General features: G+C 41.6%; 1 protein-coding gene across 4 annotated transcripts in view; it reads right to left on the reverse strand.

Moving 5' to 3' along the window:
* The window catches only part of rgs12b (regulator of G protein signaling 12b), a 43,657-nt gene continuing 19,190 nt past the window's right edge, over window positions 1-24,467 (reverse strand). Inside the window, exons 6-19 of one of the 4 annotated variants that reach the window (XM_051384477.1) lie at window positions 16,191-16,212; window positions 8,954-9,123; window positions 8,157-8,249; window positions 7,868-8,011; window positions 6,722-6,904; window positions 6,305-6,455; window positions 5,774-5,868; window positions 5,324-5,536; window positions 4,648-4,721; window positions 4,385-4,511; window positions 4,160-4,256; window positions 3,996-4,045; window positions 2,476-2,647; window positions 1-2,110 (exon numbers count right to left, since the gene is read on the reverse strand). In XM_051384477.1, coding sequence (XP_051240437.1) covers window positions 1,500-2,110; window positions 2,476-2,647; window positions 3,996-4,045; window positions 4,160-4,256; window positions 4,385-4,511; window positions 4,648-4,721; window positions 5,324-5,536; window positions 5,774-5,868; window positions 6,305-6,455; window positions 6,722-6,904; window positions 7,868-8,011; window positions 8,157-8,249; window positions 8,954-9,123; window positions 16,191-16,212 — 2,202 coding nt within the window. In that variant the 3' untranslated portion in view covers window positions 1-1,499. Of the gene's footprint in view, window positions 2,111-2,475; window positions 2,648-3,995; window positions 4,049-4,159; window positions 4,257-4,384; window positions 4,512-4,647; window positions 4,722-5,323; window positions 5,537-5,773; window positions 5,869-6,304; window positions 6,456-6,721; window positions 6,905-7,867; window positions 8,012-8,156; window positions 8,250-8,953; window positions 9,124-16,190; window positions 16,213-24,467 lie in introns of all 4 variants that reach the window. The other 3 variants (XM_051384475.1, XM_051384479.1, XM_051384478.1) reach the window with 3 other exon arrangements.

Below are 24,467 nucleotides of genomic sequence, written 5' to 3' on the forward strand. Positions count from 1 at the left end.
TTCAACCTTTAAAACATTTATTTGATCTATTTACAGACAGTACAGTCAACTGAACAGAACAGAAGAGAATTGATTTCTATTGTGACAACTGAAGAAACAGCATGGCTGCATTGCATTTCAACAGTGACTACAGCAATACGGTGATTTCACAAAGTTGGCTATATACAAATTAATACTTTTAACTGATAGATCGTAAAAATTAAAAGGACGTGGGATAAATTAATAGTACAGGATAGGAGTAAACCCTTTAAACAGTGAAACGGTTTGACTTATTAGAACCCATTTTTCCAGCTAAAACCCTGCAGGGAAAGACCGTTCAAAACACTGAAGTGCTAAGAAGACTATAGAAAGAATAAAACAGATGCTGCTGTGTGACGTAGTGCAAAGAAGAAACGTGGAGGTGAAAAAGAGAAAACTGCTTATGTACAGTCAGTGCAGAAGTTTCTGAATCATTTGGTCAGAGAGTGACACTGCATGTGTGCTCACTTGCTGAAGTCTGTCTTCATGAGTGACACGAGAAATGCCTGAGGTGAGAGGACAGTGGTGGAAACACAGAATGTACTGTGCTTGAGTCGATTAAGAACAGCTGAGCAAATGTGTGCGTTCGTGGTGCTGGAGCATATGTTTGTATTTATGGGGTCAGGCCGGCCGTGTCAGCATGCAGTGTGATCCAAAGCATGTAATAAACAGAAAATAATACATGGTCCATTCAGAAGTGCAGTAATGTAGAGCCTCTGTACCACTGTGGGTTCAGAACAGTGAGTGATTGTTAGCGAATTGTTTTCTGAACCTATGGCAACTCAACCACCTGTAGCATGCAAAATAACATTTTCAAAAAGTAAAAAAAGAAGCGGGGAGAAAATGACTTTTAAAAATGTGTAAAGTCTTGTTTGTAATTGGCTAAAGTGCATTGTTAGATTCTGTACACTGAGAGGGAGGGGGAAAGAGGAGGGTGTTTGGCACTGGTCATCACCAACTTATGCTGCGCTCGTCCTCGAGCTTACGATTCCAGAAAAAAAATCCACAGCAAGACCGCTCAAAAGTACACACAGATACACACAACGCAGGGAAACTCCAAGGACAAGTTTTGTCCAAGCCCAATGCATCCATTTTTCCTCTCCTCGTGTGTCTGACCTATTTTATCTTAAGGTTGTTGTTGACTTACAGTAGATGCTGGCCACAGGGTAATGCATACATCACTATATCAACTCACTATATCCATTGTTTGACTAATTAACACTCACATCTACTGCATGTGATAAAAGTCTCAGCTGTCTTTTACATTGCTTACTGTATTTTACACTTGAATCTGGAATTAAATATTCCGTAGTTTTAATTGTACAGTAGAAAGTGTTTATGAAATTAAAGGAGGAGATCGGGATGCATTCTGGGCTGTTTGGCCACAGACCAACAAGGAACTTCACACCGACTGTACTGCGTCTCCAGTCCCGCTCACAGTCAGATGAAGGAAGAGGTGAAAGTTCAAAAGTTTCAAGATTTCACACGGGGGAAGTACCTGAGCTAGGCCGACCATCCTGTGCTTGTTGTTTGGGTCGGGGCTGGGGTTTGCACTGTAGGGCTGAGGGAGTGACGTAGTTGAGGCTGGGGCTGTTAATGTCCCCCTCTCCCACAAGAGTCAGATCAGACAGGGTGTCCTCCTCCAGCATCTGGACTGATTCTCCCCTGACAGAGTCCTGGAGGAGACAACGCTGGGTACCCTGGGACGGGTGGATGGGGGAGATGGTGCCAGGAAATGGAGGAGGTGGTCTGGCTTTTCTCCCCCCTCCACTCTCAGTGCCCAGTGCAGAGTCCAAGCTCTGGGACTGATGGCTCGCATGGAGCAAGTGGGTGCTGCCTTCTCCTCCTCCCCTGTCATTGCTGTTGGCCTTATTGCCCCGGAGACCGCTGCTAGGGAAGCTGCCGTTGTTGGGGTTACGGGAATACGGGGTGGAGCAACTGGGCTCAGGGTCGTAGGGAGGAGGCACAGCCTGGTTGGTTGCTGCTGGCGACAGGCGCAGAAAGTCTGGGAGCTGCAGGTCGCTTTTGTTTAGCAGGCCTCGCTGGTCGTCTGCTCGGTTGCTCTGAGCTTTGGATATGAGGTCGAAGAACTCTGCAGGCACGCACAAGAAACAGAAACAGGTGTACAGACACACATTCACGCATGTGCGCGCACACACACACACACACACACACACACACACACACACACATATGAATAACCACCCAAAATGACATGTTAAGTAAAACATGTTCATTGTAATTCAGAAAACATGCAGCAGAGGGTGTATTAATCAGTTAGACAAGTCAAAGCTACATACAGTGTGAGCAGAGATGACTGTGCTACATGTAGCTAGCTAGCTTTGAAAGCATTTGGTGCTGCTTCTGCAATACTGCAGACAGGCAAAAGGGTTAGTGTGGTCACAGCAACAAAGCTACAGAAACAAAAGAGAGAGAGGGAGATTGTTCAGGGTTTACCTTCAGCTTCGTCTATATTAATCTTTTTCTGCTTTCTTTTCTCCGGAGCCTTATGGAGAGAGACAGAGTGGTTGGGTAAGGGCTGGCTGCTTGTGTCAGGCCTGGGCCCAGCCTTGCCGTTTTCCCCATGGGGGTGGGCTGAACCGGCTTTCCCTGATGGCCTGTCCTCCCCCTGGGGGCCATAAGGAGAGCGGAGCGGGGCATTAGAGCCCTGGTGAGTCATGATGGCGCAAGTACGGGCACAAGTAATGAGAACACGTGTGGACCAGTGCTTCTGATGGTGACAAGGATTGTAAATGGGAACAATTTGATGGGGGGTTGGGGGCACAAAGTTCAATGATGCTGCTTCTGGTGAGATGGACAATTAAATGGGATCAAAATAATTATGATAATGAAATTGTTGGTTTTGTGTAATTAATGTATTGAAAATAATTCCAAACATATATGTTTGATAAATTCTGATTAAAAGGCAGGTGGGATATTCCATTCAGACAACCACAATGTCCAACAATGTATGTACTAAGCATTACCGACATGTAGGGTGACAGTAACATACACCACAACACCAGAGGGACTAACTTTCTACTACTTAAAGGGAAACTTTGTTAAAGGAGATTCATTACAATGTGGGTAGTATGCGCAAATTAACAACATTTCCCTTCCCTCTATGTTGCCTGCACCCAGAGCTCCCCTCTTTTTTGTGTCTCTCGAGGCAACTGTCCATGGAGGCGGCCACACAAAAAATGTGATAGTACAATTTGTAGTTCTAACAGACCTAGAGCCACAGACAGTCGGATCGAGAGAGGCAAAAGTCGGCAAGGCGGCAAATGATCAGGGAGCTCTGGGTGCAGGAAACATGGAGGGAAATTGTTCATTTGCATATACTTTCCACATTGGTTGAAAATCTGCCAATCTTCCATTTAAAGAAAAACTACTGCCCTTGAAGTGGGACACAGCCTGAAAGAGATTCTTCTATAATCAACCAAGAAAGCAATAAATGACCATTTCAGATGATCACCAATAAGATTAAAACCCAATAACAACAAGAAAACCCAGACAGCAATCAAGAGCACTACTGCCACCACTGACTAACTCCTTTCCAGGTGCACAGAGGAAGTTTTTGAGGTTGTGAGACCCAGCAAATGGCCTGCGAGGCTGGGCTACTATCGCCTGGCCACTAGGTTATGGAAGAAAGAGAACCAGCAAACCAGAGAGAGAAGTTGATGATGCATTCGGCCGCAATAATGGAACATTAGGAACCTCGAGAGCGTGACAAAGTCTCGGCCCCACAGCAACAGTGCACATAAATAGTCACACACGGCCTGAACGCTGCCAGACATACACATCATACACCTGCGCACATTTTAACACATTGCAAACAGACATGGGTGATTGAAGACGAGCGAGAGAGACACTTAGTAGCGTGACATCATCAACCAGGAAGTGGAGACATTCGGTGGGTTATGGAACATTCCAGAGCAAGAAGAAAATGGGAAATAAGAATTTGGAGGAGATCTTACTGTTGTTGATTGGTTTCTGCTTGTTGAGGGGACTGCTACTTTCGGTTTGTCTGCTGAATGAAGCAAAGGGAGCAGATGTAGAGGTACAGATAATAATTAAGACATGCAATACATGTACTTGTTTTTTGTTCAGTAGTTTTGTTGTCTGTGTATGTGTTCCTTACCTTTTCCAGGACTGTGTTCTGCTATATCTAATACCACTCGCAGACCGTCCAGGTTGGATATAGGAAGACCTAGATCTAATGGCTCCAGCTCCCCACTCTGAATCACGCAGACACACACACACACACACACACACACACACACACACTATGAGTTTGACTTTATCACATATATTGTATATTACTTTCTGTCTATCTACAGGCAGTGAGAATAAGGGGGGGACTTACAATGCGTGCCACCAAGTCAGAGAGGTGCAGGCCGTATTTGGCCACAACAGGTCTGAGGACCTCAGTCACTGGCTTGGTGGGCTTTGCTTTTAGTCCTACCGAACGGTTTATAGGAACCAGGTCGAGTCTGTAAAAGAAAAGAGCTTTAATGTTTTCTGTAGGACTCTGTAGCAGCAGCATTAGTCCTAATAGTGGTGTCAAGACCAGCATTTACTCTCACTTTTGGTTTGAAAGCTTATTGGGATAACTGCATATTGCTGTACCTGAAGAGAGTGCGTTTTTCTAGTCGCAGGTCTCGAGAGCACAGTGTCATACAGTCTTGGTCCAAAACAAGTGGCTGAAAGAGTGAGACACAGAAAAGTCATTATGAAAGATGTCCAGCTAGTTGCCCAACCCTAAAGTGTGACTGCTGACTGTTCAATAAAACAGCACAAGATACACATGTGACAATTACTACTCTCTGACCCTGTGACTAACATGAAATGGTTCGTCCTGGGTAGTTGCAATCATTATTTATTAAAGATGCATTCATATTTTTTTAGGGTTGCTCTACAAGATGCTAAAAATAGTGTTATAAAGTTGATACAGCTAACGTAACAAACTATTGCTGTTTGAGCCGTGAGACTGAAACAAAACAGTAAAGTTGTGGGCCATAAAACCAAAACAATCAGCTGAAAGGCGCAAAATCACTTTGTAGAACAGTAGAGTCTGTGGGCTCATTATAAATCCTTTAACTTTTATTGTTTATATAAAAATACAGATTAGTGCTGCTTTGAAATAAACTTTTATATGTTTTTTAAGGTAACAACTAACTCAGAATAAATTTTGTTTGCATAATTTGGTTTAGTGTGATTTGTTGTGGTTGTTGACAATTTGTAGAAGAGCTCTGAAGCCCAAAATAAAGGTATTTAGGACAGCCCCACGTCCACTTGTGTGTACCTTCTCCCCTCCGATCAGGAAGAGGTCTATAGCTGCCAGGTTGATGCAGAGCTTCTCACAGAGGCCCAGTAGCAGGTCCCTGATGGACACTCCGGCTCTCAGTGGCACTGGGCAACATGAGCCATCCGGCAAGCTTATGTTACACTGCCTCAAGGGGGCGCTGCCCCCTCCGCGATCTGTCGACACTGATACTGCGCCACGGGAAACATCACCCTGAAGGAAGAAAACAGAGACAGAGACAACGAGGGGAGAGGATACAGTGCAAGGAGGGTTTAGAAAATAAGAGAGACAATGGAAATGGAGGTTGAGAGGAGGAAAGTTACTTTCAAAGCAGATAAACTGAGAGGAAGAGGGTCAAGATAAAGCTGCTCCATACTAAAATTAATGTCGATGTGCCCATTAGTGTAATGTCTAAATTAATTATGTGGTAATGTCTCTTTCCAGACTGACCTCGTTCTTTCCTGACCCTGACGTCCCCAGCTCCAGACTGGCTCCTGAAGACAGCGAACCCTGGGATTCACGGCGACCATTGCTGCCAGAGAAATCTGAAAAACAATAACTCATCAGTTGTGTCTAAAATAAAGACAGACAGGGGAAAAATTCCATACCTCCATACCCAACATGAAAAGTTCAGCATAAACTGAATTCCCGGATCTCTTCCACGAGCAAAGCAGTTTAAAAATAATGTATGAACTTTAGAATAACTTGTGATGTGAATTGTGTTATTGAACGAGCAACAATTGCTTGTTTTTTCACAGGGAACTTTTTTTGTAAAGACTAGAAATAGGTTGAGAGACTGACACTTCAACTAAAGGAACTCATAAAATGCTCCAAACTACTGACTGGCAGCGGCCCGTTTGGATCCAATTTGCAGCCCTTTGCTGCATGTCGCCCCCCCCTTTCCTGTCTATCTTCACCTGTCCTACCAAATAAAGGCACAAAATATCTTTAAACAAAATAAATGAATAAATAAATACTAACTGTAGTTGAAGTCGGCCAGCTCTCGTTTCTTCGGGCCTTTACCGAAGCTCCTGTTGCGGGACCAGGAGAAGAACATGCCTTTCCTCCGGTCTCCCGAATCATCCCGACCATCCTCATTTAAAGATCTGCCCGACTTGCTCTTTTTGTCCTCCTGTAAGACACAAACAAAATAAATGAAGAGTGGTGGACACAGCGGAGCGAGCAAACCCCATTGCAAAACACGCACAGCCAAATGAATACATAACACCAGCCAGATGGTGTGTAATCTGTTCTACTTGTTGGCAATGGGTGGTCTAAACAGCAATTATGTTATGTTATGTTATTCTCATCCTGCTGAATTCAAGTGTATCTTGACACTAATACTGTGACAAGACCCAGCCAAGTGGAAGTGTTTGTTGAGGCTTTGTGTTGTGTTACCTTCTTGGGTGTGGAGAGGTTGGAGCGGTCAGAGCCGGTGGTGCTGTGTTTGGATGTGGGGCTGCTGGGAATGTGGTAGGGATCAGGCAGGGGCCTCCCCTCCACCTCCGCCAGCATACACTCCTGGTACAGCAGAGACTTGAGGAACCGTGTGTAGCTGTCGAACTTCATCAGGTTGAAGATCTAAAGGGGTGAAAAGGAGGGAAAGAAGTAATCAGAGGGTGACAGAAAATGCAGGAAGGAATGAACAAGCAAAAAAAGGAGGACAAAAAGGGTAAAACAAGAAAGGAGAGGAGACGAAAGGCAAGAAGAGAGATGGAAAAACACACAATGGCATAAGGAGCCTTGGAGCCCTCAAATCTAACACTCATCCACTGAATAATGCCAAAGAACACAGTTATAAAAATCAAATGTGTCTGTCCTCTGGGGAGCGGGTATGGGCTCTGTAAATCGCATAGTAATCTGTAAGACTTGTGTGAAAATGCTGCTAGTGGGGCAGAAAATATGAAGATATGAATATGGAAAAAGGAGGAAGTGGTTCAAGAATGGATGTATATATGTCTATGTATATTTTAATTCACATGCGGGTGTATGTCTGACCCAAAATCTTAAATCAGTGGTGCCACGAGATCTTGACGAGCCCAGGGGTATTTTGCAAAAGCTAATCTCAGGCTTTGAAGTATGTGTGTGTGTTTGTGTGTCTTTGAGAACATGCGTGCATGTTTGATGTGTAAAAATATAGAAGGTGATGGTGAGGATATCCTTCTAGCCTTGTGACTCTTATCAGAGTTTGAACATCGGAGCTCAGCTGCTGAAATCAATAGAGCTTTTCAGCAACTTTCCACCGTCCACAACATGCACATCTAAGAAGCCATTCACATCCATGATGCTAGACAGCAGGCAAATATGAACAGTAGACCTTATGTTGTGTAATACTAGTCCATTTTAAATAGGGGCCTGATTTGATTCAGTTTTATGAGTAATAATAAATGTATCCTTCGGGTAAGGCCTCTTTTCACTTCCTCTCTCACGAGGAGGGTCAGAGGTCGGTGTAAATACAGCTTCTGGAACAGAAGCTTCCCATTCGACATAGCTGGTTGCTAATCGCCTTTCAATAAATAGGTTGTGTTGTGGTGTATACTCTACCTGCAGTTGCTGCTCCTTGAACATATCCGGTCGGGGGGCATTGAGTATGTCGTCAGCGAGCTGAGCTTGACTATCTATGTTGACCGGTGTTGTGGCTTTACTGGACAGGAAGCTGTTGTAGATCTCCCTGGCACGCTGAGAGAGCTGCAGGAGGTGGGAGAGCAGAGGGAAGGAACAGAGATAGGATGGAGGGAAAAGGAGAGGTTGAGGTATACACATACAATTTTGCCTCATTATTGCTTGAGGGGTGTAAATGGATGCATGTGTGTCATCAAACAGTGTCTGTTACCTGCTTCTTGTCATTCTCAGGGACATGGCTAAAGAACTCACAGGCCTGCCAGAACAGGATATTCTCCTCACTGAACTCTTTTTTTAGAAACTCCTGCAGCACAACAATAAGGAAAAAGGGGAAAATCAGGCACACACACACACACACACACACACACACACACACACACACACACACACACACACACACACACACACACACACACACACACACACACACACACACACACACACACACACACACAGTCAGAAGTGTCTTCACAATAACTTAGCAGGGTTACTGTATGGCACTTTGGCAGTCAGTATTTATATTTGCGTGAACACCTGCTTTTCCATTCAAAAGAAATTTTATTTTGTTTCATGTTTGCCATTTCTATGACCGCTTCAGATGTTACACAATAAAAACCGAATTAAACAAGTTTGTCAAATAACAAATGGTCAGCCTGACATGACCAACAATACAAAAGTGGCTTTTAACCTGTCAGTAGCTTGCACAAGAGTCTTTATAATATGCCCCTCCCAACCACCCAACAATGCTGTATGGGACTTTTCAGTATATAAGGCCTTTAATTGGGTCCTTACAGTGCTGCAAGATACCTTTCTATCATTGACAATGTGACACTAGCTGGAACAAGAGAACCACTCACATTTCTGACAAAAGCTAAGCAGATTTAGCTTTTAACTTTACAACATTAGACAGGTTCGCTGAAAATCCTTTTGATAGTTGGAAGGAAACATAGTCCGTTATCTGTTATGTGAATGTGCCGGCCCAACATTAGTCATGTGCTCTTATAGTACCGAGAAATAGCGGACTCCCACGGGGTCCTGCAGCAGTCTCTCGAAGCAGACAGCCCAGCTGGCCACTCTCCTCTCAGTGTGGCGCCGGTGGCTCTGAACACTGGGCAGGCTGGCATTACTGTTCAGACTGTTGTCGCTGCTGCAGCCCTGCAGCTCCACACTGTTCAGTTCTGCTCACACACACACACACACACACACACACACACACACACACACACACACACACACACACACACACACAAACAGACATAATAGTTATAGTGGTAGTGACCTCAGTAGTGCTGAGATTCGATCGGATTGATTCAGGGTGCAATTATTTAAAAATAACAATTTTTTATGCATTTCAGTTTTGATTTGATTTCCATTCTTTTTCCTTTTGTTTTACTCTACATGCAGAACTCAGCAATGGTTAAAGTCAATATTAAGATAGATCCAAATATTTTTCCAGTATTAATTGGCTTGTGTGTTGCTTTGTTTTTCTCTGTCTGCAGGGGATTTACCTGAAGGCAGCACTATCAGCGGCATGGTTTACACCTGGGCCCAGTGTGTCCCAGGTGTGTTCCATGTGCATAATAAGGCAGCCAGTCCAGTGAGACCTCATCCTACTCACACAAGACCCTGCTGTGGTTTCCTGTTCAGCAAACTTCCCTACTAATTTTGATATTACAGATTTGAGCAACCCATTTGTTTGAACTATTTTTAACTTTTTTGTTTTACATACATTTTTTTATTTACTGCACTTGAATGTCACTTATTTTTTGCCCCAATCCAAGCACCAGGCTGTGATACAATATACTGTATATCACAATGTAGCAAATATGTGCAAAATCACATATAAAGTAATCAAACTGATGTTCAAAACAAGGTGTCCAAGTGTTTACATTATATCAGAAAACATCGTGTAAAATAAAAAACAGTTTAGCTATGGACACAATAGTTGTGGAAAACTGGAATAATGAGATGATACATCATGATACGATTCTCCAAAAAGTAAATGAACAACAACATAAGATATTGTACTTCCACTATCACTTATTATTGCAACATAAGTATCCCAAGTACTTGCAGCAAGTAAACCTGCAGCTCCACACAGTTGAACATGTGTTAACAACATTGCACACGTTGACGTTTCACAGTCTAGTTGGTTTAATCCTGAACAACTCCCAACAGTATTCAACTATTTGTCTAACATCTTAGCTACTCTTGTACTGTGCATACTCTCAATTAAAAATAAGTTTTACTAATAAAGCACAAATTTAACATTCGTTCTGAGGAGAGTCCCAATACATTTAAGGACTGACTCTTTTTCCCACAAGTAGACCTCAGGACATCTACGTTCCTCATGTTTAGACAGACTTGCAAAGCAAAGGCACAGAGAGAAGCTGAGAATAACCAGCATAACAGAGCTTCAGGCCTGATGAACTGAAAGTGGGCCGCTCAGTTGAGATAAAACAAAATACAAGAACAGCCAGAGGGAAGGCATCACCGGTCAGGTGCCCGGGACGACGCAAATCCTGTAAATAAACTGAGGCCAGCATACTGCCCACAGCTAAAGTCCTGTGTGACTTAAAACTTGGAAACTTGGCTATTAATGGATAATTCCAGTGTGATTTCCGCTTTTTGCACATTTCTCACCAGTTTCATGTTATCAATGACAGTTTTCACACAGAGGATGTTATCAGTTTTTCCTCATTCACTCTCATTCAGTCTCAAACTGCTTGAGAAAAAAGACTTCTGCTTCAGTCATTTAAGGTAATCTATTGCTGTGAATGAGAGGCAAACATCAATCCATCCATTCTCTTAACCCCATATCCTGTTTAACCACAACACAAACAGGCCAACACTATAAAGGTTCATCACAACAGTAATATCTGATCTCAGACACCATTTTGTTTTAATGTTCATTTTGTGAAAAACACAAGAGTTGAGACTTATGTTAGTGTTTGTTTTCGGTTCTCTAATTCCCACATTTTCCCCTCAATTTATAGTGAATGATTTCTCTTTTCTTTCACAACTCATCTAAGGCAACAGACAAACCAAACAAGTAAAATGCTAGAACAGTCTGCAAAATAAAATGAAAATATGTTTAAAAACATCTATACCACTAGGCATAACACTTCCTGCCACCTTCATAATTTAATTAAAATATTCAAAGGGCAGCAATTGTGCCGCTGTTTACTCACTGTCAACCAAATCTGATCAAACCACACCCACACAGTCCTAATGAAGCAGTTTTTGAGTGTTAAACCCCTAATAAATAATTTGCTTGCTTCTTATCTAATCATGAATATTTAATGTTATAGACAAATACTTAAGATTCAACACCAACTTTTTAGGGGCTTTAAATAAGATTACTGAATAATTTACTACATTTTCATATATACATTTAACAAAGGGTACATTTTGCTAAACATGCAAGAGGAAACCAGACGTTTAGAGAGATATTACTGTGAAAGCAGAGCTCAGTAAGCAAAGTTACACTCCCATAATAGCTGGACAGAAAAATATAATAAGAAGAAAAATAAGTACTTTCCTATTTTAGAGTTCTGGTCCACAGACAGCATCTCTATAACTATAACTGATAATTACTTGCTTCTTATGGATGATATCATAAGACAACCGATAATTTCACATTTTTGTATTTCAAAAAGAAGTTCATAATCTCTAGTTGAACATGCCTGATGGTAAGAAAATGTTGTGAGCAAAGGTGGATGATGTTTTATATTCCTTGGCTCTGCTCTAACCAAATCACTCTGTCTAACAGACATCACTACTGTTAACACAACAAAAACAAACTAGTTCTGACTCTTCAAATGTTCAATTTATGTTTTACATAGTACATAAAAAAAATAATACATACTAAAAAAAACCAAAAACATACTTTGGCTTTTATAGAACATAAAGCCCATCAAACATTTTGAGACAAGACTTCAAAATAAATTACTATTCTGGACCTGAACCAATCTATCCCCTATAACTGAATTATTGGAATAATACATACAAATATAGATTTCCACCATTAATGACCGATTATTTATCTGTGCCGTAAATGATCATGTATACCTACCTAACTCTGTATTCTTTTTAAAGCCAACATCAACAAAGGTACAACACTTGATCATCTAAACCATTCCAACTAGCAACAACATCTTCGAGCAGCCTGACACATTCGTAAAGTTAAGTTAAGCTCATCTGATCCCCACCATGCAACTGGTAGCTTCAAAACCATTTCTTTAAACCATCTGCATCTTGGCAATCCTTAAAAGAATTTAAGTCACTAAATTAAAGCTAAACTGATACTCAACATCAAAGCCTCCGCTGTCAATAATATGTTTGATTTATTGTTCCTACGTGCCTAAAATCTATAGTTTCACTGTAGCACCAGCTGTATTCTCACCTGTGTAGAGCTGGTAGGAGCCTGTGTGGTGCCAGCGGGGCAGGTAGCGAGTCTTGAGGGGTAACCAAGCCCCTCCATCCATACTCACCCTATCAGGGCCACTCACAAACTAAAACACACCTGTTTGAACACTCAGTCCAAAACGGGGCACACACACACAGAGCTGACAACATCACAGGGAGGAAGCAAGCCACAGGGAAAACAGGGAGGAAAGAAGAAGGAGATTTGGGGGGAGAAAGAGAGAGAGAGAGAGAGAGAGAGAGAGAGAGAAAGAGAGAGGCTGTTGGTGGTGACCAGAGACACCAGAGAGTCAGATCACAACATGCACACGCACTTGCATGTACAGTCACACACACACACACCCACACACGCACACACACACACACACACACATCTTTTAGCTTCCAGGTAGGTAAGCGATACAAGCACACACAGGCCTTGAGATGATGAATAATTCAGAGCCGAGGGAGGGGAGGGGGACTAAAAAGGCCAGGGCACAAGCGCATACGTGTGCACGCAGACACACACATACACACAAGAACTGCAGTATTGATGAGGAGCTTGTTAAAGGGAGGCCACTACTGAGACTAATGAGGCCTGCAGCCCCCATACAGCTACACACACACTTACACACAAACTAGCAGAAGCACCGAGCAAGAAAGAAAATCTGTCCGCCTACTCTTGTTCTGACATTTCTGACAGATCAAAATAAATCTAAATGTGTAAGATTGATTTGCAATAAGCCACAAGACAAAATGTCATATACTACTGCTGTAGGCCTGAAACGGTATCTTCTATATGCTGTATTCAACAGAGTCGTAGAGTGACAATCATGCTACAATACATGGAATACTGGGGAGAAAAACACACTCTTTATTCAAGGGTACACTATTGTGAGCACTTTCCCAATGACATTAACAAGTGGTTTCTACTCTGAATCATGAATACATTTACACTGAATAAATTAGCATGTCAAATTTTCAATAACTGATTTCATTCGTTTTCATGTGTCTGACAACATATATGAAACCAAATACATTTTAGTTTTATTAAACATAAAAATGTACCGTGCAGTTTTATCATTACTGGCAAACTTTTAAAGAGCCAGTGGCACAGTAATTAACAGCAGTATTAGAGGACTTGTATTGGGTGGTGGAATAAATATTCACATCTTTTACTTAAGTAAAAGTAGCAATACCACAATATAAAAGTCCTGCATTCAAAATCTTACATATGTAAAAGTATATTGGTATTACTATCTAAATATACTTAAAGAACCAAAAGTAAAAGTACTCTTTATTCAGAATGGCCATTTCAGAATCATATATATTATATTAGTGGATTATAAGCAGTGATGCATTAATGTGTATGCATTTCTAATTGCAGCTAGAGAAGGTGGGGCTGATTTCAACTTTATATGGTCTTGGGTAACCTTACCTATAATAACATACCATAGTTTATTAGTTAATTTATATTTTGAATTAATAATCTGAATAGTGGAGTAGAAGTATAAAGTAGCAGAAAATGGAAATACTCAAGTACCTCAAAACTGTACTTTAAATTCCAACTCATCTCTAACCTCCCAAGCCAATAAACCAGCCTGGGAGAGAGATCTTTATTGATGACCTCAACTGGCAGGAAGTGTGGATCTAGACTATGCAAATATCCATCTGTAATCCAACCAAATTTACTTAATTTAGAATTCTACATTGCACACATATTACACCAGCTCTTAAGAACAAAACGGATGCTAATGCATCTCTGCTCTGCTGTAAATGTAACTCTGACATTGGTAATTATATTCACTGTTTCTGACCATGTGTAAAATTAGATATTGGTCTGGTATTGTGGAAGAACTCTCTTTTATTTTTGGTGTTCCAATAGCGTTAGACCCAATGTGCCTTCTTCTTGGTCTGCTAGATAGTCATATTAAAATCATTCAACATAAGAGGTTATTTAATCCATGTTTTGCTCTATGTTGTATATGAAAAATGCAATAAATATATTCTTCAAAAAAGAAAAAAAATAATAATTGTACTTAAGTACAGTAGATGAGTAAATGTGATTAGTTACATTGCACCAATGAAAGTGATGTATACGGAAGTTGTGAGTTTTCTAAATGCCACACAGGGCTTAGTCAGCACTCTATAAAAGGTGGTGGTTTTTAACTGTCTGTTCAGTCCATCAATCTGAAACAGGGGAAAGGAGGAATGGACTTCTTTATATAAGCAAAAGTATACTTCATAACCCTGGACAGCTTTTTGCCAGCATTCTAGTGTCGCATACAATGTCCAGCCGAGGATCTCACAATAATAATTATAATAATAATTAACAATCTCTATTATTTAAAACTGTTGGATTTGAAGCAGAAGTGCTCAAGAGAAAATTACTATGCAGGCACTGAGCATTGGAACATCTCTCATCATATTATGTATGACTTGCGTGTGTCACTCTTGAGCACATTAGAGCGACTTTCTCATAGAATTGTTAGGTTAGTTGTGCAGAATTCCTTCACCAACAGTACTAAGATAACATTCATCATTTAACCTTCACTGAGTTAATGATTTTCTCAATTTGGGGGTGTACTGTGTGTGACTAAACTGTCAGACTACCATCCTTTTCCTTAATGTTTACTTGTTATGTCATCTCAGAATTATGTCCCAGTAAGAGAGCCGTCAACAAAGCAGCAATATGATTATAGAAATACGCAGCTTATTTTTTTCTAAATAAAGCCAATGCATAGATGTTGCCCAGCCAAGCTTGCTGTTTGTACATGTCACTTACTATATGTATACCTGATAAAGTGATCTATACTCCTGCGTCACAGTTTGAACAGCTGTTAGGAATCATTAAACATTTTGCTCCATCATATGCACACAAACGTGACCAGGGTGAGCACGCTTTCCACTTCACTCCCTAACAACACATCCCATCTTCCAGGGACACGTGGTGTGAAGAAGTGGCCATAAACACTTCTAAATTACTTTGAGCTGATTGTAAACATGTTATGCCTTGTATTCTACCCTCCCCTTTTGTCTTGTTTCTCACCTTCTCTTCCTCCTTTCATCTCCCATCTGCCCATAAATTGTGTCTTTCATGTGCACTTGTGAGGCGTTAAAGCACCATTAGAAATCTCCTAAATCAGAGGCCTTTCGTTATTGTTGGCACATGCTAATTTCGCACAACACCAACAGTTTAACCTCAAAGGAGGCCCAGTTCAATGCAGCACGACGGACTAGTGAAGTCCAGATAAAAATCAATTCCTGAAAGGTTTGACGTGCTAATTAATATCTACAGAACCATCAGAATACAAGAGAATAGAGCTATTTTACCTTGTTATCAACTGTATTTTGGTAAAGAACTTATAATGAACCAAACATTTAGCCTTTATTGTGCAATCTGGGCAGCACCCTGTTCTGTATCTCATGCTGTGTGTCTCTATCTATGATTGGCCACAACAAGTTGTTGTTGTGCAGCGAATATTTACAGATTTGGGACTATCTTTAGATTACAGCCTGCCAACGTCAGCCCAGCAGGTAGAGGTGGGGCAGACGTTGAGCAAGTCAAACCAGACTGCCAGTTGTTTCTGTGAATATAGCAGCAACATATTAATAAGGTGTCCAATATATGAACATGGCTATAGGCATAATGAACCATTCATTTCATCCCACTGAATGCTACTTAAAGTAGATCATAACAACTGAATGAGGGAAGCCAATTCAAAAAAGTCAAAAAATAAGAATAGTAGAGAATAAAGTAGAGATTATGAGAAAAGTCATAAATATATTACAAATTACAACAGATAATGAGAATGCCAGATGTAAAGACATATCTACTCACCTCCATCGGAGACTGCTGCGGACTGTAAAGAAGCACAGAGAGACATGGATTAGGATATTCCCTCATCACATAGATGACACATGCAAGCTCACACAAGTACATGAGAGCCAAGAGGCAGCTGTCTGGGCACGAGCTTTTTTGCCACATGCAGACGCAGACACAGACTGTGTCTTCTCACAGGACCTGGCCCATTATCACACACACTTTCACATCATAACACAGTCAGGTTAGCGCCCACTCTCATTTTCTTGTGTGTGGGAGGACTCATCTGTGAACTGGCTGTGCTGGCTCTGCAAGAAAACCTCCTCAGAGGGGTGGGGCTTACTCTGTGTGTGTGTGGTGTGTGTGTGTGTGTGTGTGTGTGTGTGTGTGTGTGTGTCTGCCCCCGATTTCACACTGAAGTGTGATGTTTTCTTGCATATCTCACAATCACCAATTATAGAGTTTAACATGCATTTTAAACCTCTACCTAATCAAATTTTTCACTCACACAAAGCACACATATCCAGGCTAGACAGACACAAATTCAAACTAAACTTACTTCAGAGTCATATCCTATTTCTCTAACACAGACACAAAACAGCAAACAGAAGAAAAAAAAACACACACACAGCACACAATGCATTGAGTTTTATCCCAGACATGCTGAGCTGGGATGAGATCATTCAACACAGACATCCGTAATGTAGCTAACTCTGGAACATAGTTGAAACGCACTGTGACTCATAAAGAGTAAAAGGAGTGGAGCAGACAAAAGAGAGACGGGGGGAGAAAAAGAGAAAGAACGAGAGACAGGGCTGAGACAAGAAAGGAGGGGGAGCAGCAATTAAAGACAAAGCTCTTTGTCAAAGACATAATACCAAACCAACTCAGGTCTCTAAACAAATCCACACTGAGGCTTTAGATGCTGTTAATCTGACCACTAATCTCGCTAATGACTGGCTCTATGCTCACTCATATGAGGGAAGGTAAGATATACACGGGCAGGTAAAGGTGCATTTGCAGTTGGAACTGAATGACCTGAATATTACTCAGCACAGACACATGGGAACCTCCTGAATGTTTCTGTGGGGTTATCTTATGGTCAAAGGCCTCAACTTCACTCCTGAGGAACCAAGTACTTTCTCCCTCAGTTTGGTATGCTGAATGACACTTACTACAGTGACCATGATTGTCATTGGCAAGTGCAATGCAAAACACCCCATTGAACCAGCCATTAAACAAGAGTTTTAGCATATTTGGAACACACAACATTTTATGACAATATATTTAACTAAACAGTGAGTACTATGAGTAGTAGTAGGGGAGCTGGTATATATCGTAGTTACTTCACTCAAGGAATTTACATTAACTTAAATAACGCAGTTACTGTTGAGACAGGAAAGTATTGCACAGATGCGCAGAATGAAAGAAAAGGTAATTACTTGTAGGAGTATGTCTGTAGTATGTATGTGTTCCAAACATTGAAATGACCAAAACTGAAAGTAGCACTAAAATAAAAATAGAAGCTTCTAGTAGGTTTAAAGAAGTGAGTTTCCACAGCTGAACAGGAGGCTGTAACATTCAGACACATTCACACTGTGAGGAAAAACTCTCTGGTCTGGTTTCACACTGTGCCATCATTCTAAAACCTCAAGAAGCAGCATCTTAGATTCTAATAACTTGTTTTTTGTAGTGTGTGTAAACAATGTCACTTCCCATAAGACAGTTTGCAAAAATATGAACCATTCTTAAAAATGTCTCATATTCAATCCATAATCAAATTCCTACAAACACAAATCCTGCAATATCCTGACTCAGATTTACTGTACACTATTAAACTAATCAAATCTAATTAAGTTGACCCTCTCAGTGCAGCATATGTGCTGGTTTGATTCATGTGCATCTTGGCCGTTTCCTTACTTGAGCCAGGCTGTCCGGGCCAGATGGCACAGCTAGCAGAATCAGTGGGATTAGCTATTTCAGACTGTCCCTGGAAGAGTAGAGGCTGGCACCGGCACGTGAAAAGAGATTTGATGTGACTGTATAGCAGCCTATTGTGGTTGAACCGCCGCAGAGGATAAGAGAAAATGACAGAGAAAGAAACCTCACCAGTGGAAACTGGTTACCTGATCCTTAAGTCGATTAGTCCCACACATTTCACATCTCACACATTTATTCTGTGTGTGTTTCGTGTGTGTTAAGACATGCTGAGTGTATTTTATATGGGTGTAGCCTACGTATGCATGTGGTCGACATCTGTTAGAGATGTCTTTTGTATGCAGGGTGCATTCTTTTGCATTTGTGAATGTGTGTGCTATGTGTGTACTCAGCCCCCATTCCCATTCAGCTCTGGTGTGATCACTTCCAGACAGACTCTGTGGTGGAGCGGTTTGGCCCCTGGTCGAGGCCCCAAGTCCCCTCTCCTCTCTTTTCCTCCCTGCGCTCCCCTCGTCTAACTTTTGTTTGTTCTTTTCCTCATATCCAGTCATCCCACTCCTTCTTTCTCTGTCCCTCATTACCACCTCTCTCCTTCCACTCTTCCCTCAAACCTTCCTCAATCATTCCAGTGGTGTTTCCCCCTCCTCTCCTGGCAGATCCTGGTCATTCCTGACAGCCCACAGGGAATGACTGGGGTTTTCCAGACTTTCCTTCCCCAAGCCCCTGTCCACAGAGAAGCATGCAGTTGGAAAATGTAATAGTAGAGAATCATGATATCTAATAGATCCCCCACAGTATGTAACAAAGGAGTCCTGCCACTGCACAGACACTGCACTGTGCTACTTTCAGCCTCCATTGCTGTCAAACTCAGTAAGCTCTACATTGCCTCAGTATTATTGGCAGTAAGGATTTACCAATGGGTCACAGCCTCAATATTGTTTGCGGTTATTTCTGACTGATATTAATGGGGCTTTTTATGTCCTCAACATACACTAACTGCACTGATGAGATCAGCAGAAAAAGTGACACAACAGCACATGACTAATGGTTATGATTACAGTTGTAGGAAAAAAAGTTCCAAGCATAAACCTCAAAATGTGTGTGGTTATGAATTTTATGAATTCAAAAAGAGCTGTAACTAATGGTTTTATCTTATCAATTAACACATTTGTCAGTTTCCATTTGAACGGTCTCAGATTGAGTCAGTAATGATGGTACATGACAGCCATTGCTGGGAATATTTTTATTACAGTTCAGTGTACAGGCTTGGCCAAACTGCTGTTGATTTTTAGGACAGACACAAAATAAAAGACATTCAAGAAAACCAAACATTTGCTCTACAGAAAGTCCAACTCTAATGTCCGAAATAGATTGTAAAATAATACTGAATCAGTATGAAAAAACAAGTGTCAATGGAAATACGAGCTAAAGTACCAATTATGTTTAGGTATCAATTAATCTGTCTTAGTTCTGTCCTAGCATGTACTGGAAGATATTCAATCATGTCAAATCTTACACGATGTCCTATTTGTAACTACTCCAGTAGCCTAACAATAATTTAAGTTTCGGTCAGTCTGCGGATGCTGCTGGCACATCTTGAATTAGACCATTGAATTCACAATAATAAAATAAAGTCTGTGTAGAACTTCAGAAGAACGTTTTGGTGTTCTGAGAAGTCCTGTGCTCTGAACAGTAGAAGTGTTGTGGACAGTTATACAATGAGCACATCACTCTCACACCCACTTTAAGATAAGATGGCTGAATCACACGTCTTTACAACACACACACTGGTCTGAGTCAAACATCGAGGCCCATTTTTGATTCCTAGTCTGCCACTGGTACATGTGGCTCATCAGTATCTCTAGATTTAAAGGTGTAGGTGTTGTATTGCATTATGACTTTGTTGATCAGTAGCGATACAATTATCCATTGGATTATGTGGTTTTAAAAACAGGATTTATTGTGTTTACAGGTCACAACATGTTTGCACACCAACATTATCCTGCTTTCAGCTCCCTGAACATAAAATGCCACCTTGTAGCGACATTCCTGGCTTGTTCCTGTTGGATTTATGTATATTTGTCTGTGTGTGTGTGTACGGAGTGGTTGGTCACTGTGTGTACAGGTCCCAAGTGCTTTATTAGCTGTGACTAAAGGGAGAGGGGTGGCTTACATCATCTGTTATGAAGCCTGGACGTCGAGTTCAAACTGGCAAAACACAGGGTACAATTTACAGCCGTTCATTCTCACTGTTATCATAATATTAATACTTTAAAAGACATAAAAAAGTCTCCTTAAACAATCTCAAGTTTCCGAGACGTTAGCTGTCTGTGTATGTGCGTCTAGGTGGACGACGATTCCTGGAAAAAGACATTCTGTTTTATAGGATGTGACAAGAGCAGCCAGTAACACTTCACAGGGTGAATAAAAAATGTCTATCTGTGGGAGAAACTGTCAGGGATAACATGCACTCACACACACAAAGACAAGACTGTTTGTACCACAGGAACTTTATTCCTGGCTCCATCACTGGAGCTGTAACGGCCACCTTTGGTAAGGAAAGAGCTTCAACTCTTAGTTGTGTAAGCGGAAGGTGAATATGAACGGAAATATGGAAGGACATTGAACATATCTTCTTAGTCTACTCCTCTGCCTGCAAACACTGGCATTACTAGAGAGAGACCACACCTATAACCGAACAACTGACACACACATGCTGTCCTTAAAAGGTGGCTTAGAATTCACAACATAGATTTCCCGACTGCACGCAAACACACACACGCAGACACACGCACTCACACACACTTCCAGCTGAGGAGGAAGCTGTTGCGCCAACAGTCTCAATGTGTGCGTGCCTGTGTGTTTACTTTTGAATATGAAGTGAATAGAAGCTGCCATTGAGAAGACCAGAGTCACCCTGCCAGGACTGGCAACCATGAAACCGCTCAGCTTTAGCGTAGCTTAACCCAGAGAGGACGGGATGAGGCGAACAAGCTGATTAGGGTTCGAATGATCTTAATGTGAGTCAAATGAGGTTATACAGGTGCGAGCATGGGTGACGGTGCTTTCCATGCAACCCTGAGATGAAGACAGACTTTCACAAATCATATCACTTCCTAAAAAACCAAACCTGATTTTCAAAAACATAACTGACTAAATCAAAGAATAAACACAAAAAAACAGCAATCAATGGACCCTGTGTGTTCACCATTTCAAAACTTCATTGCTTTTAATTCCAAAGTGAAATCCTATGTGACCATCTCTGGAATTCTGGGATAAAGGCCTAAATCCCTGCGATGCATTCAGGAATCAATATCCACTCTCCATGAAAGGAAGGAATGCAGATAATGTTTGTTTCCCTACAATAGAGCCACACAGGAGTTGTGACTCAGAGGCTGAGCCGGTGATAAATGTTTGTTTTACTTGGCTCCTTGCCTTAAAAGCACACAGACAGAGGAGAGAACAAGATGTAAACACAATACAATCTGATCAAATAAATCAGCCTGAACACACTCACAGCTGCCAGCCTACACGCTAAATTAAGTGAGATTTCTCAAGAAACTAGACAGCGTAGTCAGATCACCTTTCGATTGTCTTGCAGCTGTTGTTTTTTTCTTTTTTAAAACGTACACAAGACGAGCCTTTGAGGTGAAATGTACAAACCATATGACTCACAGAGGCGATAAAAAAGAAGCTTGTTGTGTCTTTGCCTCCATTTGTCTCAATCTCCGGTCCCCTTCTCTACCTCTGTTTCTCTCCCTCTCTCTCGCACTCTCTCTCTCTATCTCCCGCTCTGGTACAAAACACATCTGGCTTTGAGAGGAAGGGAAACAGCCTAGAGCTGTCTCTAACTCTTGTTAGTCTTGTCTCACCTTTACACACACTTTCCCAGCCTGCCACCAACACAACATTTCTTTCTTAAAACACCAGGCGGGATGGCTTGTTAATTTTAACTGTTGGATTGTGTCTTTCCAAAAAGCCCCTGTCCTCTCCCTCTTTTATTTTGTCTTCATTCATCTCCATTTTTCTTATGTGCCCCCCCCTCCCATCTCTGTGTTTTCCCTCTCAAGGTGGTCTGAACGTAATGGATTCCTCTCTCCCTCTGTGTACTTTGCTTTAGGTAATAGTCCCCTCTTTCCTCCATCTGTCCCTGTCTTGCCGACTTGTAGTGAGCACAACAACACTGGTATGCACTGTCACTCGGACTGAGTGACATTCTCACCCAATCTTTTTTTCTCTTACTTTTCCCACTTCCATCCTTCTCTGATTTTTGTCAGTAACTGTAAAGAAGGAAAACCGAAGCCAGGATAGAAAATTAATGTCGGGAAAAGTGTTGCTGAATTTCTGATGTGTCTGCTAGGTTTTTCCACTTATGGCACTTGGGCAGCATTACAGCCAGACCTTGATTTGTTATTAAAAACTGCTTTGGCTTTTAAATCACACAGTGTTTCAAATCCAGCTTCATTTAAGTTTGCTTATATGGACATGAATAAAGTCAATCCTTCCATTCACTTGTTCCTGTTATTAAATAAACTACACTACAGGGTGCGCACTCTCTCTCTCGTAACGCATTGTTCAGTATCTGTGTGTGTGTAGGTACTACTCACTGTATTGAAGTTCCAGACCCGCTTGAAGGAGAGCCTCTTCCTCAGGCTCATCCTGTTCTCCTCTCAGACAGGAGGAAACCCACTGACTGCTCAATCTACATATCTGAACCACACAAACACACATGAAAACAGTCACACGCACATGTGCGCTGCCGCTGACAGAGCTTCTTCTGGACCTATCTAGGGCAGGAAATTCATACAGACAGCTGACTTGAATGGAGCCGTGCCTCAGCACGCCTGTCACACACTCGCGCACATGCACACACCTAAGAATGAGCCTCAACTATCTGCTAAAGTTGCATTAAGTAAATATACTCTCACTGTCCTCTCTTACTACATTATATATCTCTCCCTCTCTCTCACACACTCCTCCTCCACACACTTAGCTGACAGACTGACTAGGAAGTTCCATTCTCTCGCAGACACTCACACACACGGCTCAGTTTCCATAGTGACACGCCCCCATCGGGTAGCAGTTACCGAGAGGGGGAGGGAACAAAGGTCAGTCTGCCAATCACGCAGCAGCACAGCCCTTATCTCTCTACCCTCCTCCTTCTCCTCCCTGTTCAAATCATAGTTAGGCAGGTTTAGGTGTGATCAGATACAACCGTGTCTGATGCTTTCTGCTGATTGAAGAAATGAAATGTCTTCCTTGTTTGTGTATAATAAGCAGAGGGAGACGAGAAGAGGGGGGAAAAAGAGTGAAGAGGAAGAGGAGAAAGAGTTTATTCCCCATCGTCTGTTTTGGAAAGATTGAAGAAGTTCCTGTAGGTTTGTTAAAAGGTCAGCTGAGGCTAACAACGTACTTCACAGCCTACTTCAGCACACACACCCTTACACACAAACAAAGGCTGCAATTGAATATGTGCACATGGTCTTGAGACTGCACCTAGCTCCCCCTAATTTCCTGTTTTGGCAAAAAAAAGTTTCTGTTACACCTTCTCCTATACCTCCACAGTCTTTCCTCTTGATGTCATTGTCTCTGACTCACTGGTATTTACAGTACAGTGATGTGATAGGAAGACACAACCAGTAAAACAGTCCAGCAGACAACAGCTAACATGTGTGTTTGTGTGTGTGTGTGTGTGTGTGTGTGTGTGTATGTATAAATGCTTGTGGCTGCTTAATTACAAATATATAATATATATATAATAAATATTCTATTTCAGAGATAGACATTTTCATAGCATTAAGTGTGTGAGTGTTTCTACTAGTGTTTACTCCCAGAACTGGGCTTTTATGACTGCCAGACTCTAAAGCTGTAGTGAATCTAAATGTTTTTCAACTGCCTATAAAGTAGTCCAGTTACTGACATCTGTCTCTGTATCCCAGAAGAATCAAAAACATAAAAGAGCTGCACCCACTAAAAACATTAGAAAACCAGTAAACATTAAGAGCTATGTCCACTACAATTTTCACCCCCAATATTTCTAATGGAAAAGTGTCATTTGAACGCCGCTAGCCCAAAACAGACATTTTCACTGCCCTCTTTACAGAATCATAAGCACCATTTGAGGCCATAGAGCTCAAAACCCAGTGCCATATTGTTGTTAAAGTTAATGTTAACCTTCCACGTCCCTGTATCACAGCAACATCAGGGATGGCTCCAGCACCGTGCTCCCCGACTAACACCACACCATACACACACACACACACACACACACACACACACACACACACACACACACACACACACACACACACACACACACACACACACACACACACACACACACACACTGAGGCTGAA

The sequence above is a fragment of the Dicentrarchus labrax genome, unplaced genomic scaffold (assembly GCF_905237075.1).
Source record: "Dicentrarchus labrax unplaced genomic scaffold, dlabrax2021, whole genome shotgun sequence".
NCBI lineage: Eukaryota > Metazoa > Chordata > Actinopteri > Moronidae > Dicentrarchus > Dicentrarchus labrax.